Raw genomic sequence first — 17,254 nt, forward strand, 5'->3', positions numbered from 1 at the left:
GTCTTTCAAACAACGGGCGTATCATGTGCTAAAGCGCAGCCCTTTATTCCCATTAAGAAGTTGTGTATTAAAAACCTGTATATGCTGCCTTGAGTATCCATTTATTCAAATTTAGATTAAGCAGTTATAAGACTAATCTTGGGTCTAATAGTGTTAAAGCTAAAACAAAACTTGTCTCCCACCAACCCCTCCTTTCACCTTCAATATTGCTATGACAGGGGAATCAATCTCAGCACGGTAAATAGATTTCATCTATGAAATTTTATTACTGGTTGTTTCAAAAATTTCACTCATCCCCCAAGAATTTCTGGGGATAAACTGTCAAATTTCATACAAATTCATTCCAACACCAATTCAACATCAACACTACTAGGCTTCCTCATAGCCTCCTTACAGGCTTCCTCATAGCCTCATAGGCATGATAACCTCTAGGCTTCCTGATAACCTCATGCATTTATTTTGAACCATTGTTTTAATTGGATTGGTGTGATGTCAAGCATGTATACCTTGCTTAACTTTTCAGTATGCACATAGCTAGGCTCTTGGTTTAGGCATGGAGCAAAAAAATAATTTGTTTAGCTGAGTAGATTCCCCAAGGGCCAAATTATAAGTGATGTTTATATATAAAATAAAAGTTTTAATTCAATTATGATGTATGATTAATTCAAACATGGATACCAATGGCATTGCTCCACAATATTTCACAGGAGTTTATTTACAAGATAGGTTATAACAGGAAAAATAAGGTTGATAATAATGTTGATGTCAGCATTAAATCCATAATTTTATATATCATAAGTTCAAATGGTGAGTTCTGAAAGAAATCAGGGGTAATTAAATTATTTAAATTACTATGAACTCATTATGTGTGACTTTGAGGATTTTGTTCACTGACACATTTATTAGCAAAAATTGAAATATAGGGCAGAAAGTTACATCAGGATGGTTTTAATTGTATGGTCAAGAAATTTGCAAGAAGAAATGAGGTTGGATGTTGACTCAGGTGTTTTAACACACATTTCCCTATTACATAAAAAGTACCAAATAAAAGATACAGTATAAACAACAGACAATTAAAATAGATTAGAGCAACATCACATCAAACATAAATTATTTTACCCTAAAAATATTAACAAAGAATCAGAACACAATGCAAACATGGAACAAATGACAATTAAACATATTCAATACCATTTCTGAGAACTTCCTTTAAATAAGAATGGAAAGCAAAAATAAAATAAAACGCTTCACACTTTCACAGGGTACAGCTTGATACGACTGCAGAGGTTGAATCCTGAACAGTTAAGGCCAAGTATGGACACAACAGTCAAGCTTGAAACAGTTCTGAATTTGGATTGTGATTAAATATTTGACACATCATAGGTTTGTGACAGAGAATGAATGTGGTCTAAGAACTTAATTTTTTTAAATTGGACATTTACCTATAATGGTCCCATATCCAAAATATAAATACATGGTTAGATTCAGCATATCAAAACACCTTAAGAATTCAATTTTTGATGAAATTAAACAAACTTTAATTTTGGACCCTTTTGACCTTAATGTCAACCTATTTGAAAACAGGGCCCAAAAATCAAAAATCTAAATACATGGATAGATTCAGCATACCAAAGAACCCCATGTATTCAATTTTTGTTGAAAGAATAGTTTGAAATTGGACCCTTTGGACCTTAATGAAGACCATTATGAAAACGGGACCCTAAATTAAAAGTCTATATTAGGTTAGATTAGACATATCAAAGCACCCTAATAATTTATTTTTTGATGAAATCAAACAAAAGTTTAATTTTGGACCAACTTGAAAACTGGGCCCATAATCAAAAATCTAAATAAATGTTTAGATTCGGCATATTAAAAAACCCCAAGAATTCAATTTTTGTTAAAATTACACCAAGTTTAATATTGAACCCTTTGGACCTTAAAGTATATCAATTTGAAAAGGAGACCTAAAATAAAATTCTAAATACACGGTTAGATTCAGCATATCAAATTACCCCAATAGTTTAATTTTTGATTTTTTTAAAATCAAACAATGTTTAATAATAGACCCTTTGGACCTCAATGAGGACCAATTTAAAAACGGGGTCCAAAATCCAAAAAGTTATTACATGGTTAAATTCAGCATATTAAAGAACCCCAAGAATTCATGAATAAAACCCCATTGAAATTGGTCAAGAAACAAGCAATTTATACAAAGTATTACGAAAATATTGTATTTTACCCCTTTTTGGCCCCTAATTCCTGAACAGTTGGGGTCATACCGCCAAAATCAATCCCAACCTCATTTTTTTTGTAAGAACCTTGTGGTACAATTTATGAAAGATCCATACACTTACACACAAGTTATTGTCTGGAAACTAGAAAAATGCTTATTTGGACCCCTTTTTAGGCCCTTAATTCCTTAACTGTTGGGACCATAACCCCTAAAATCAATCCTAACCTTCCTTTTGTGGTTTCTAACATTATGTTTAAATTTCAAAGAGATCCATTACCTTAAACTAAAGTTATTGTTCAGAAACTAAGTGTCTTCTGACGATAATGACGTAATACCAATATATGACCTCAAAATTTTTTGCAAGTCACAACTTTTAAAAAATATCTTTATACATGTTGTTAGTTCTAAATTCATGTTTCTCTATAATAAAACCATAACAAAAGAAAAACTAAAAACTGATTCACTAAATCAAAGGACATTGTTCAAATGGAAAATGAATAAATACAATAGAAAAATATATTTGAAATCTTTATCAAACAATGGAAACTATTGTTTATGTCACAGGACGTTTAATTACACTTAAAGTATATATATAAATTTTACTATCCAATCTTAAAATCTTCAAACAATGCATATTATTTATGAAAGTCATATGATTTACTTTAAACACCTTATTAGTTCAATTTCACACATAAATAGTATAGGTATATCTAACAATAATGGCGTTCTCTAGGTCTGTTATAAGAAGTCAAGTTCCAGTTAAATGTGGAATATGTGATACCGATAGATCAATAAAGTGGAAGTGTATTGACTGTAGTAAATTGCTGTGTAATCATTGCAAAGAAAAAGTTCATCCAGAATTAAAAAACACAGAGAATCATCAAGTAGTTAACATCAAAGATGTGTGTGAAAAGACTGGTGTAGAACTGAAAATAAATAAACAATATCAAACTGAACTGTCTTTAATAAGTGATTTGTCTTATAGTCATGATGATTCACTGTGGATATATAGTTACAGAGATTCAGTATTACAGAGAGTAAAACCTGAAGGAACCAAACTCAGCATACTATCTAGCTTTAATACCAAGGTCTATAGTATGGCTGTTACTCAATCAAATGATCTACTTATATCTATAGAGGAATCAAGACTAAAACAAATCAGTAGTAATACTGGTACACTAACAGACTCCTTATATAATGTGTCACCATTAGATTCTACAGCAGTCCATATTACCAGTGACAATAAAGTTCTAGTAGAATGTGTTAATAAAGACTACCCTAAACAAGGAAGAAGAGTTGTAATACTAATGAATCAAAATGGAGACCAAGAGAGAGTGTATGAACATGATCAAGATAAACAACTTATATTTACCTTTCCCTGGAGGTTAACCAGTACCGGTAATGGGAATATACATGTGGTAGATAGAGTAAGTGTTGGCAGACATAGAGTAGTAGTGTTAGGACAGGGTGGTGATATCATCAATATCTATACAGGAGACAAAGAGATCAACAAGGACAGACCATTCTATCCAACAGACATAGTGACAACACCTAGAGACAATGTTATTGTAGCTGATATGAATACTCATACACTTCATATCCTGAACAATGCTGGCCTGCTGATGACATGTTATAAAACAAGTGACATAAAAATAATATTCCCACATTCTCTTACATTCTCTCCAACAGGACAACTCTACATAGGATGTAATAGACCAGCAGGCAGTACAACCAAGGAGGCCAAGTTATATGAAGTGACCATATCAGGATGTTGAAACATTCACACACCATTTATATTCATATATAAACTATGAACATTTTATGTCTGCTGATAGTAACTTTACAAATTTGTCTCAAGTTTATATCTTTATGAAAACTGTCTAATAGATTGAATAATTGTGTGAGCCTCTTATTTGTTATTGAATTATATTAATCATTGACAATATCTGGATGTTTAAACATTTCTTTAATATTTACATTTTACATAAATATATCATGTTTATAAACTATTGCTATGGGCCAGGTGAGCTAATAAAAAGGAGAGAAAAAAACCCAAACAAAGGTGGGCAATAAAAAAACATAAGGTTATATAAAAATAGATTGACAATGACATAGTCATTAGATAAAGATTGAACAGCAATAGTTAGAGAACTTACATGCTGCAGAAGGGTCAATTAACCTCTGGTTTTATTGATATTTTTAAGTTACAGCAGAATGCCCAGTGACTGAGGATATCAGGCTCTACCTCAAATTGTTCTTGTAATTGTTTAAGTTTTTACTGTTTAATCAAGAAAGATTAAGACTATATGAAGATACATTGTACTAGTTTTACAGTATACTATATTGCAGATCTATTTAGGATCACTTGTACGCCTTTTGTCATTTAGGTTTAGGAAATAATTAGGATTTATGTAGACTGTAGTGTAGTATGATACATGTGATAACAATGATAAGATTACATGTATATACAATGTATTGTTTTGATTTATAATTTTTGGTTGTTAAACTTTTACTTAATTTTGGGGCACTCAGCCCGCATACATTTCATGTATTCAATCTGACTTATGGTAATGGGAATACATATTTTATTAATTTCCCAAAATTCTGTAGTTTTCATTTGTTTCCATGTACAGTACATGTACATTAATATTTGAATGGGCTATCAAATTTGTCTAGCAGTTTTGCTATCTTCATCCACATCAATTTGAAGTAATGCTCTTCTGGCTCTTGTAGCACACTTGTCTTCCGGCTCTTGTAGTTCTGGGTACACTGAGTAGCATCTAACATTGCTTCCGGCTCTTGTAGCTTACTACACCGAGTTGACCGCTACACCGAGTTGAGCATTACTTCCATGTGCATTACTGACATTGTTATTCCGGCTCTTGTAGCCTAAGCTACAGTGAGTAAACACCTACTCTTATGCTCTAAAAGCTTTCCAATAGCTGCTACACCGAGTTTAACTATATGTCAGTTATTTAGAAATGCTGAGTCTGCCCCAAACCCAAATCAAGTATAATGTTTTAGTTATTTTGTATTAAGAAGTTATGTAATATAGTATGATCTTTTTGACTAGAGTAATTTTGAGTGATTTATTGTGTATGTAAATATTTTGATATTATGTGTTTTATTAATAGAAATTATTAACTACTTTAGTTTTGTCTAATTATTACATTAGGGAGCGATATAATTAGAGAATCAGAATAGTAAGTCGACATCACTTTTCTTATTACTATACTAGTGGTAAGATCCGTCGTCAAACTATCCATACATGTAAATGTAGAAATTGGTATATGAGAAGCTGCACTCCCTTGCAAATATGGGGTATATGTCAATGCATAGGATGATACTAAGCAGAGTCTATACAGTACTCAGTAACTGTTATGCCTTATAGTAGATTATATGGCATCATTTTTGAGCTGTGCACACACTTGGTTCATCTTTATAGAGTTTTGTCTTAGGTTGTTTCTTGCTTCTAGGCATATGTATATATATGCACTTGGTTTATTGTCAAACTCTACAGAGCTCACACTGAGAAGTTACTTGCAGTACACTATGAACACTAAAACATCAGGAACATATACAACTATACATGTATGCTGATTGATCTCAGAATTACGATACAACACTATTACTATATTTGTGTTACCATTCAAGGTGGGATAAGAATACAGTTGAAAGATTGAACTTGGATTTCTATTCTAATTAGTATTTATAAAATAAATTAGAATTATAAGTTCAAGCATAAGTTTATAATTGCAATTCTATGATTAACAACTTTTCATAAAACAAAATACACCATCATCAGATAATATTTGTTTCATTTTAAGTCAATTTTTTTCAAAATGAAATAAATAAATTTTGTGTATTTACTGTCTTCTGATTGGTCATGTTGGTAAAACATTTTACATAATCGCTTCATGAATCATTCAATGTGAAGAGTCAACCAGATGCTCCACAAGGCGCAGCTTTATACGACAACAGAGGTAGAACCCTGAACAGTTGGGGCTAGTATGATTGACACAACATTAACCTTGATACAGCTCTGAATTTGGATGATGTTAAAATTTTTGACATCATATAGGTTTCTGACACTAATCAAATGTCAATATCGTACAAATCTAATACGCAATACTGTGCAATTAAGATTTCTTCTTGAAGCTTCAAAAATTTGAAATTTGAAAAATTTTGAAGAAAAAAAAATTGAACCCCTTAAAAAAATTGGACCCCCCAAACTTTTTGAATCCCCCTTGAAGCAATTACCCCCAACTTGATCCCAGCCTTTCCATTGTAGTATATGAAACCTTGTAGTACCATTTCAGAGAGATCCATACACTTAAACACAAGTTATTGTCCAAAAACTACAAAAGTGCTTGTTTTTTGGCCCCTTTTTGGTCATTAATCCCTATACTGTTGGCACCATAAGCCCCAAAATGAATTCAAACCTTCTACTTGAGGTATTAAACATTGTGGTACAATTTCAGAGCAATTGAAATACTTATAGACAAGTTAATATCCTAACAGAAGTAAAATGCTTGTTTTAGGTCCCTTTTGGGCCCTTATTTCAAAACGGTTGGGACCATCATCCCAAAAATTAATCCTTACCTTCCTTTTGTGGTATTGAACCTTCTTATAAAATTTCATAGATATCCATTCACTTAAACTAAAGTTATTGTACGGACACCAAATGTGTCTTCGGACAACGCAGACATCATACCATTATATGATCCCATTATATGGTCGTATAAAAAAACACAAGTTTTCAATTTTCAATATTATGAATAAAATTCCAAGAAGTACCTTGATTATAGGAAATACAATTTCAAAACTGTCTAGCAATGTTTTATTCTAAGAGATAGTGGTTATTGGGCTCTTCTATATGGATCATTTTGTAGCTTAAAAAGGATGGAATTTGTGAAAAATACAAAAAAAATATTTCTTCACTATCTTTTATTCAGCAGCAAGCAATTATTTAAAAGAAGATGAAAAGTAATTCATAATAATGCTTACATAGTCAAACCGAGTATGGTTTCTTTTTTATATTCTGGATCATCAGTAAATCTCTGAATATCAACACCTGAAATAATTTAACATACCGGTATGAAATAATTTAACATATGAAATAATTTAACATATATCAAGTTGTATCCTGCAAACATTAACAATATTGTCTGAGAGGTTTTTTTTTTAATATTAGATATTCAGTTACTGCTTTTTTTAACAGATGCACTTGTTATCTATTAATTCACAAGAAATGTTTTCTCTTTCTTTTTGTATTATAATTATCTATATCATGGTGGATTTGTCAATAAAAATTACAATGATATATAACTTGGACATGCAGCATATTTACCTTTGGGCTATTCCAGAAAAAAATGTAGGGGGGTTGGGGGGTTGGAAGGCACTTTTTGTCAGCACCCGCCACCCAGACAATTGTAATTGAGACTTATAGTGCATTATAGTGTGAAAAGTTGCTCTGATACCCATCACCCATGGTTTAATATAATGTGCCTTCCAACCCCCCCATACATTTTTTTCTGGAAATGCCTTATCATTTAATATATCAAGATATTTTTGTCTTTTTCAAATTTTTGTTTGAATTATCAATTAATTTAACTCAATATTTCATGTTGGATACAAAATATACAAAGTCCTTGATTCAGGACTCAGGAGAAATCATACACCAATAATCTTTCAAATTCATATGGGAAATTGGAAAATGTGATTTATTTTATCCAGAATCATATATCAAAATGTATTATTTAAACATACCGCTTCCAATCCTAACTAAAGTTCTAGCCTGAACATAATCTTCAAACGATTCATAACACTTCTTTAATTTTTCTACAAGGTCAAGGACATCTTGAGGCCAGTCAAGGTCATCTCTATTGGTAACAAAGTTAATGACTCTCTGTATGAGTTTGACAGGATCAAGTCTGTACAAAGGACTGGGTTGTGGAATGGCTGTAGGTTTGACAGAGGCATATATTTGTAAGGCATAGTAATACAAGGTCAGCTGCTGGGTTATGGCTGTTTTAGGGAAATCATCAAAAAACTTCTCCACATCTTTAGTCTGAAAAAAATAACCCAACATATTAGTCTATTAGTTTGACAGGATCAAGTCTGTACAAAGGACTGGGATCTGGAATGGCTGTGGGTTTGACAGAGGCATAGATTTGTAAGGCATAGTAATACAATGTCAACTGTTGGATAATAGCTGTCTTAGGGAGACCATCAAAGAATTTCTCCACATCTTTAGTCTGAAAACAAAATATTCAAAGTATAAGTCTATCCTTTCTTTTGACCTTCAGATTAGCAATGTAAATTGACATTATATACCATCTCCTCAGAACTTTTTTCCCCCTTAAAACTGACTTTTATTAACATATTTCTTTTTAACTATAGTTAATCTAATGTTGTGCTTTTGGCAGTATCATAATACATTGTACATTAGAAAACCATATAGATGTACCATTACAGAAACTATTCTATCTAATAACTATAAAGCATAATCAAAGTATAATGAAACTAAGATACATACTACAAATGTCTTACATCTTTAGGTTTTTGAGTTCACAGTGCATGGTGTTTTTCTGCCATGATAAAAACTTGTTCAGTATATCTATTTACCATAAAATGGTAAATCAACTCAATTAAAAAGATGTTAAAATTCTAAAGCTCACTAAATATGCTCTTGAGGGGAAAAATTATCATTACTTACATCTGGTAATGCTAATAGATATGCTAAGCCTAGTGAACTATCTACTGGAAACTTTGTTTTGGCTAGATCTAGCAAAACTGAAATATAAGATGTAACAATTTATTGATATAAGTACTTTTTATACATTAAAAAATGTCATACAATAAATCAAGTATGAAGAAATAGTTAAGGATCTTAAAAACAGACATTTTCATTTTCTTTGTTGAAAAATGCAACTTTAACTTTACATTGATCATTTATGTTGCTTTTGAAATATTTTTTTTCCATAGTAATTGACATTTCTGATATTGATCTTGTACAAAGTCAATTTTTTCTTGAACTGTTACTATTTTTCAAACTTTATGTGTTTGAAGGTGTATAAATTGATATCCTAGATTAAATAAAAAACAATTTGATTAACATTTAAACCTAAATACACAATCTTCATGTTCTTATATCAGTTTACTAAAAAAAACTTAACATGTTGCAGAAGGAAATGAATAAAGATGTAGGAAACACATCAATGATATAATTGTTCCCCCTATTTTATCTAGCCTACCTTCAGGTGATGATTGAGTAGTCTCCCCTTCTGTTAACATTTCCTCCAGTTTAGCTGTTCTTAGTATGCTTTCACTTAAAGCTGTGGGACTACAAGCAGATTTACCCCTTGTATAATCTACAACAGCCTGAAAAATATACTCCTACATGTCAGGCTTGCAAAATGTATGAATATCTACCAAAAAAATACTTAGTGCATATATAAAAAGATTTGTAAAATTGTCTCTGCATTTCAATCAATATTGGATACATTTAATAGCCTGATTTTTTGTTCATCATTGCATAAAAAATGAATTCACATAGAGAAGAAAAATTTAAAAGAAAACAATTCAACAGAAGACATAAAACAAACCATCAATTTCAAAATTTTCCTCAAGAGAAATCTCTGGATTCAAAAGCTTGACATGTTTGAGAGAATAAAATATTTATTTAAAGTAGAAACAAATCCATTTACATATTAAAAGCAATTTACTACCACTGGCATGAAAAATGTGAATAACTAATCTAAGTTAATCTAATAAAGGAAAGATCATATGAGCCATAGATTTGTTATCATTTTCACATGGCCATGACAGTAATATTTCTAATTTTATCACAAATTAGGAACCCACTTTCGCGGCCCACTTGCTCTACTATACTATACTACAAGCTGGCCAAAAAATTATGATTCTATGTAAAATAATATTAAGTCTTTAATACTGCTAAGATCCAAAAACTTACATAATCAGGATGACTTGATGTAATAAATTCTTCATAAAATGGATGACATCCTTGCTTCTCAAACTTGTCATTATCATAAACAACTGTCTCAGAAACTTGTCGTCTGGTTGGTTGTTTCAATGATTTAATTGTTTTTTGCCACCATTTTGTATCTGCAACTGTTGACAATACAGCTTTTGTGGTCTTAGTTGTTGAGGACAGAATCTCTGTTGTATGCTGCAAAGCAGCCGTTGCCGACAGTGGCGCCCTCTCAGATGATTTGTCATCAACTTCCATGTCAGTGTGAATAGTGCTGTATAACATCTACAATAAATACAAGATATTGAAATAATTTATCAGACTGCATCTCAGTCTAAGGCAAATATACTTATACTTTCACCATAAAAGTAGGGGTTGAAGGTCAATTTTCGGGACATTTATGATTGGGCATTTATTCTATAGGAATTCTAGAATAACACTCATCAGGACACTGCTGTAATGATTGATTTTTCAAAATCTGAGGAATGAATAGTTTAGTTTTTCAAAGTTATGATATTCACTATTTACCTTTTCCAGATGACATCCCTTCCTACCCCCTCTAAAATATACATCTTACCTAAGTCAAATGAGTATACATTTATTCCCCTTTATCTAACAACTGTCCACACTTTTGTAGAGTTTTGGATCATAATCAAAATTTAATGAAATAGCACATAGAAATAATTCCTTCCTGAAGTTGGATACTCGTACTAAATTTTGCAAGAACATATTTTTTTAAAAGAAAACTATGCTAATAATTGAAAATATTTTCACCATCTACATTTCTTTATTTTAAATCAAAGTATGGTTTTTGTAAACACAAAAAAATATACACTGAAGCTTAAATGCAAGGATTATACATCTACAAAGTATCAAATAGTAAAATATGATTCAACATCTGAAATTCAATGCTGCACAAATCTTCAATGCGTTTTAAAATACCAAAACAGTAGCTGAGTAACCTCTTTGTAAAACTTGTATTCCTTTCCTTGAAAGAGGCAAGGGAATTATTATAGTACCTGAGTTTCTAGGACAGCCTTGGCCTGTAGTATTGGTTCTATCATATCTGCTGGACAGTACGCTAATGAAAATGACAACAAATCTGCCCTACAAAGTAAATCAAATTCAATTATTTTTGCCACTAAACTGTATTAAATGACAGTTATTTTCAATTTAAAAAGTTACAAAGGGCCATAACTCTAGCAAAATCTAGTAAATCAGCATGCAATATTGACATGCATTATTTCTAAATTTGCAAAGGTCATAACTCTAGCAGAATCAAGTAAATCAGCTTGTAAAATTCACATACATTCCTCTGAATAGCTGTAACCAATTAAAATAGGTTTCATATCAATTACGTCCCAGATAGATGGAAATGTGAAAAAAATGTGAACATCCTTTCTAGAAAGTAACAAAACAAACTAAATGAAAGTCCTGAATCATTGAATGGAAGTTTACCTTTACATTATCAGGGCATGGTGCCACTTTAAACACAACATATATTAAACTAACTTGGCTGATATGTCTTTAAAATCTTCAAAGCTGGCTAGATCTACACATACATCCCACACAGGACCATGCATTCTTTCAATTAAATCCTGGCATACTTCATAGGCAAAACAACAATCATGAGCCTGAAATATCCCAATAAAAAGTACAGTATAATGTTTTTAAGCTTTAAATGTAAAGTCTGGGTCTAGATAGTAATGTAAAGTTTTCATAAATGTCAACTTTGAAAATCACCATTGAGGTTTTAGTGTGTGACAAAAATTTCAAAGGTTAAAATTCTTTGCAAAATTTGTTGCGTGAGCTGTTTTATGCTCTTGCAAAAAGGCTATTCCTTCTTTTCTTTGTTATATGTAACCTTTTTATTCTCTTAATGAAACTTTAATGCTTCACAAATATTAATCATCTAAACAAATACTTTAAATGGATGTGTAAGCATGGCAACTTTCGAGTTTGGGTTATTTTTGCTTTTTTCATGGTAACAATAAAAATATCCTACTACAATATTGATGTGATGGGCAAACTTATCATCATTTCAAAACATAATGTGTGTGATGATAAAAGTAACATTGTAAAATATCTTAAGTTAAAGGCTATATAAATACCTTTACAGCACCTCTAGCAATAAAATGCAGAACTTTTCCTTCCCGCAAACTATTGTTTCCTTTCTCAATTTTCAGCAAATGACTTAACCGCATTAACTGAAAATAAAAATAAATTCAAGCATATACTCAAGTATTTAACATAAAGAAGAACAAATGATTTACAGCCGATTGCATTGAGTGTGTTAGTAAAGGTAATATTTTTGGTTAGCTTGCTTGATAAGTGATTATTAAGTAAGGTATATTACCCTCTTTTGGAAGTAGTCTAGTCCTACAGACAGACAGAGCAGTTATCTGTTGCAATAGTCTTATCTTAAATGAGGGTTGATTACCTAATCTATTAATGACTTCACCGTTCAGCTAGCAAGCAAGCTAACAAAAGATATTACCTTTACCTACACACCTAATGCAATCGGCCATAAATAAGATGGAGACTTTCCTCTATACATCTTTATTGCTGTATTTTATCATATAAATAAATGTTAAATCTGACTCTTTGTTTATTATCAAAGTATAAATATGTACTCTTAACTTATTTATTAAATTACTTTTGGATGTTTATAGTTAAAATATGTAAATTATACAAAGGGTTAATTAGCCAACAACCCAACAATACATGTATGTTACCAAAGAGATAAACAGCTAAAGCTGAATCCTTTCAAATTAATTTTCTCCCGATAAAGTAATGTTGCTGCTACAGCACATTTTAGTGTAGCCCATTTTCAAATACTGTTTAATTCACTCATTATATTAAGAGGGTAGACCTTAGTTCAAGGAGATAACTCTTTAAATCAGTAATGTGTTTGTAAAAGTCAAGTTTCATCAATGAATTTTAAGCATTTACCTGAAACAGATTGGAAATAATCTATGTATCCAAGAAGCTTAGAACATATTTATGAAAATGGCTGACACAAACATACTGGTGATTTTAAGAGTTATTTCCTTTAACCTAGGTCTACCTCCTTAAATACTGAGGATTATTATTTTTTGATTGGTACAAACTCATTGATTGAAAGTATTTGATTTTGTGGTTTTTCAAAAGTTTGCACACCTGCAGGCAATAGGAAATTGGTACTTTGTTGAATACATTAATTCATGGTTCATCTATCCCCATGAAATCCATCAAAAAGTACTCCATAAATAATAACGAATCTACAATATTGAATGATTTTGTGCCATAATAACCTTTCCTTGTCATATGAATCAAATTTCATAGTGATACAACAAGACATCATTGCAAACCTACCTTTTTCTGTTGTTTGTATGATGTATCTCTGGTACTAAGACATTTCTCAATCAATTCTATTCTATCTTTAGTCTGTCTCACTACAATCAATATAACAAAACTCTTTAAAACAGAATTTAGTGCAATCACACTGTCATTGTATATTATATGATTGATATAATAGAATTCAATTTACAACAGATGCTTCTCATTTGAAAATCTTTCAAAAAATCTTTTAAAACAAGAATGTGTCCCCAGTACACGGATGCCCCACTTGCACTATCATTTTTTATGTTCATTGGACCATGAAATTGGGGTCAGAACTCTAATTTGACATTAAAATAAGAAAGATCATATCATAAGGAACATATATACTAAGTTTCAGGTTGATTGGACTTCAACTTCATCAAAAACTACCTTGACCAAAAACTTTAACCTGAAACTGGACAGACGAACCAACGAACAGATGAACAGACGGACGAAGGGACCCACAGACCAGAAAACATAATGCCCCTCTACTATCGAAGGTGGGGCATAAAAATGAGCTTCAATTAGTTAAAAATGATGACATATTTTTCTGTTTACCTTAATTAAGAATCATATTTTCTGTTATGATTTCAAACAGTAATGTTGTCTTTTGCAAATCTAGATTTAGAATTTTTAATGATGATCTTAGACTAAGTTACTTGAATACAGATATAAAGGATCTTCTGCTTTTTATTTGTGACCATATGTATGGTAATTTGTCTGTATATCATTGACAAACCATTATCTATTATCAATTACCTTGTGCTGGTATAATTGATACACCAAAATCGTCCAACATAGCAAGAGAGTTTATCAAATCCAGTTCTTCTTGTATCAAAGTAGGTGTGTCTCTTATCAAATTTAAGCATATCCTGCAATACAAATATTTAGATTTAGAAATATTCTTTTAAATAACAAAAAAATGTATTGTGGATTCATTATTGTTAGGGACGACATCAAAGGTTCAATGTAGGATAAAAAACTTAATTCACATAGTTTTTTCACTGACCCCCTTTTAACTTAATTTGGGGAAAAAAAAATTACAAATAGGGATATATGTAAAAATCGATTTTAGAGATATAAAACTTGCAGAATTTTAACCCCCACCAAAAACTATTTGATTTAAGTTTTTTATCCTACATCAATCTTTTGATGTCGTCCCTTAGTGAGATTCCAATTTTTGTGGCTTTCGTATGTACCAGTAAACCAGAAATGCAAACGTTGTTATGACCTACATATTTTCTAGAGGCTTGTAAGCAGACTTTTGTAAAACCACAAAATCATACATCCACATAAAAACAATGTTTCTTTTCATTCATGCAAAATTAGAATTCAGAAAAATTAATAGATACACAGTAAACAAATCTATCTTGGTGGTTAAAATTTGAGATACATGTAGCCAACATTTGAACTTTTAAAAGTAGATAAATGTGTTCTGTCCTAACTATAAACACAACCTATTTGTGTTAATTGTATTGTGTAATTCTTAAATAAATCAAGTATCTCCCAGTTATCATTACCCTTATAACACACCGAATCAATTGCAAAATCAAATCAAATTATGCGCTATTTCTTTCAACAGTTTTGTTTAGTTTAAAATTATACAAAAATAAGAATGTGTCCATAGTACATGGATGCCCCACTCGCACTATCATTTTCTATGTTCAGTGGACCCTGAAATTGGGTTAAAAACTCTAATTTGGCATTTAAATTTGAAAGATCATATCATAGGGAACATGTATATTAAGTTTCAAGTTGATTGGACTTCAACTTCATCAAAAACTACCTTGACCAAAAACTTTAACCTGAAACTTGCACTATCATTTTCTATGTTCAGTGGACCGTGAAATTGGGGTCAAAACTCTAATTTGGCATTAAAATTAGAAAGATCATATCTTGGGCACATGTGAACTAAGTTTCAAGTTGATTGGACTTCAACTTCATCAAAAACTACCTTGACCAAAAACTTTAACCTGAAGTGGGAACAGACGTACGCACGGACGACAGACCAGAAAACATAATGCCCCTCTACTATCGTAAGTGGGGAATAAAAACTATGATGAAATGAAAGGTAGAAGATCTTATAATATTTAGTGAGATCAAAATTGATTGATTGTTGAAGTTTAACACAACTGTTAGCACAATCAGCTATATCATGGCAGCCATCTTTTATTGGAAGAAGAGACCAGAGTGCTTGAAGAGAACATTGACCTTTGACAGGAAAACTATCAATCCTAGTCAATCATAGGGTTTGAACTTGCAACCTCAATGTTGGAAGGCCAGTGATTGCTGAAGATGAACTAGTGACTATGCGGTATGGGCTTTGCTCATTGTTGAAGGCCTTACGGTGACCTATAGTTGTTAATGTCTGTGTCATTTTGGTCTCTCGTGGACAGTTGTCTCATTGGCAATCATACCACATCTTCTTTTTTATAGTTAGACAACTCTGAGGTCACTGGTGTTATATATATGAACAATTGTAAAAATTACCTGGCAAGATCTATGCATGGATCTTTCATATCTGTAGAAGAATCAAAATACTCCTGTGCTGATGAGATGACTAGTTGTATGGCACGTTTATATGACACCTTTAAATTCTTTGTGTACGATTGAGTAGGAAGACTCTCATTATTACTTCTTTCTATGTACTCGCCTGCTAAAGTTATGCTCTCTCTTCTGCCCGAACACAGCAAGCTTTCAGTGAATATCTGAAAAAGAAGGTGGCGCTTTTAAAAAACAAATTCAGAGTTAATATTTCTTTTATAAAGCATAGTTGGAAACCACCTAATAAAAAAATTGTTAAGCCAAGATTTAAGGGTTTCAATTATATTTTTTTATGGCAAACACGAGGATGTTTTCTTATGAATTATATCATATTTCTAAAAGATTTCTCAATATTGAGCAGCTAGACCATTCCAAAATTATTACTATGCTTTAAAAAATTTCATGATGGTAATCCAAGAAGGTAAATATTTTTTAAAAACAAAATACTTTACACAAATTCTGTTTCAATAAATGTAAATAATGAAGAAAATATATATTTAATAATCACTAGTAAAGGTTCACCCTAACAACTTATAGAAACTATACCATTCACCTACTTCATGACACAGACCAGACGACAGACATCTGTACACCTGGTTTTGTAACTGTATCACATCATCATGTAACTTTCTCCATGCAATTTCTGATAATGGTTCACTTCTGTCAATCATAAAATCAAAAATGAAAATTTAAGAAAACTACACAAACATAATTCAAGCTATCAATTAAGAGGAATTTTAAGTTTCAGAATATGAATACATTTTGACTTAATGAAAATTAAGATCTGTAATTTCAAATTTGAGGTTCCATCTATTTACTAATGTATTCAAATTTTTATACATCAATTTTGGTATATATACGATTGTACCTGATCAAGCCAGAAAAGCTTTGTATGCACGGAATCAAATCATAAAATATTATCGCTGTGTCTGTTTTCTAAAGAGTATGAAGGTATGATTTTTTTCAAGGACATATGCCATGCTATAAAAATTTAAGACTGATGTTTCCTGACAAACATATTAAATAATATCATATACACTTCTGTGTTGACATGACCTATCATTGATATGGACATATTCAGAAATTTTAACTGTTTACAAAAATTTGTATTTTTCAAAATA

General features: G+C 31.2%; 1 protein-coding gene across 1 annotated transcript in view; it reads right to left on the reverse strand.

Moving 5' to 3' along the window:
* LOC143071070 (NBAS subunit of NRZ tethering complex-like) overlaps positions 1–17,254 on the reverse strand; it is a 156,436-nt gene that overhangs the window by 17,548 nt on the left and 121,634 nt on the right. The window contains exons 27-38 of the mRNA XM_076245145.1: positions 16,691–16,793; positions 16,080–16,297; positions 14,349–14,461; positions 13,584–13,663; positions 12,341–12,436; positions 11,742–11,863; positions 11,249–11,336; positions 10,212–10,514; positions 9,493–9,619; positions 8,955–9,031; positions 8,006–8,306; positions 7,244–7,310 (exon numbers count right to left, since the gene is read on the reverse strand). Coding sequence (XP_076101260.1) covers positions 7,244–7,310; positions 8,006–8,306; positions 8,955–9,031; positions 9,493–9,619; positions 10,212–10,514; positions 11,249–11,336; positions 11,742–11,863; positions 12,341–12,436; positions 13,584–13,663; positions 14,349–14,461; positions 16,080–16,297; positions 16,691–16,793 — 1,695 coding nt within the window. The remainder of the gene's footprint in view (positions 1–7,243; positions 7,311–8,005; positions 8,307–8,954; positions 9,032–9,492; positions 9,620–10,211; positions 10,515–11,248; positions 11,337–11,741; positions 11,864–12,340; positions 12,437–13,583; positions 13,664–14,348; positions 14,462–16,079; positions 16,298–16,690; positions 16,794–17,254) is intronic.

Source organism: Mytilus galloprovincialis, chromosome 4, assembly GCF_965363235.1.
Source record: "Mytilus galloprovincialis chromosome 4, xbMytGall1.hap1.1, whole genome shotgun sequence".
In the NCBI taxonomy this organism is placed as follows: Eukaryota; Metazoa; Mollusca; class Bivalvia; order Mytilida; family Mytilidae; genus Mytilus; species Mytilus galloprovincialis.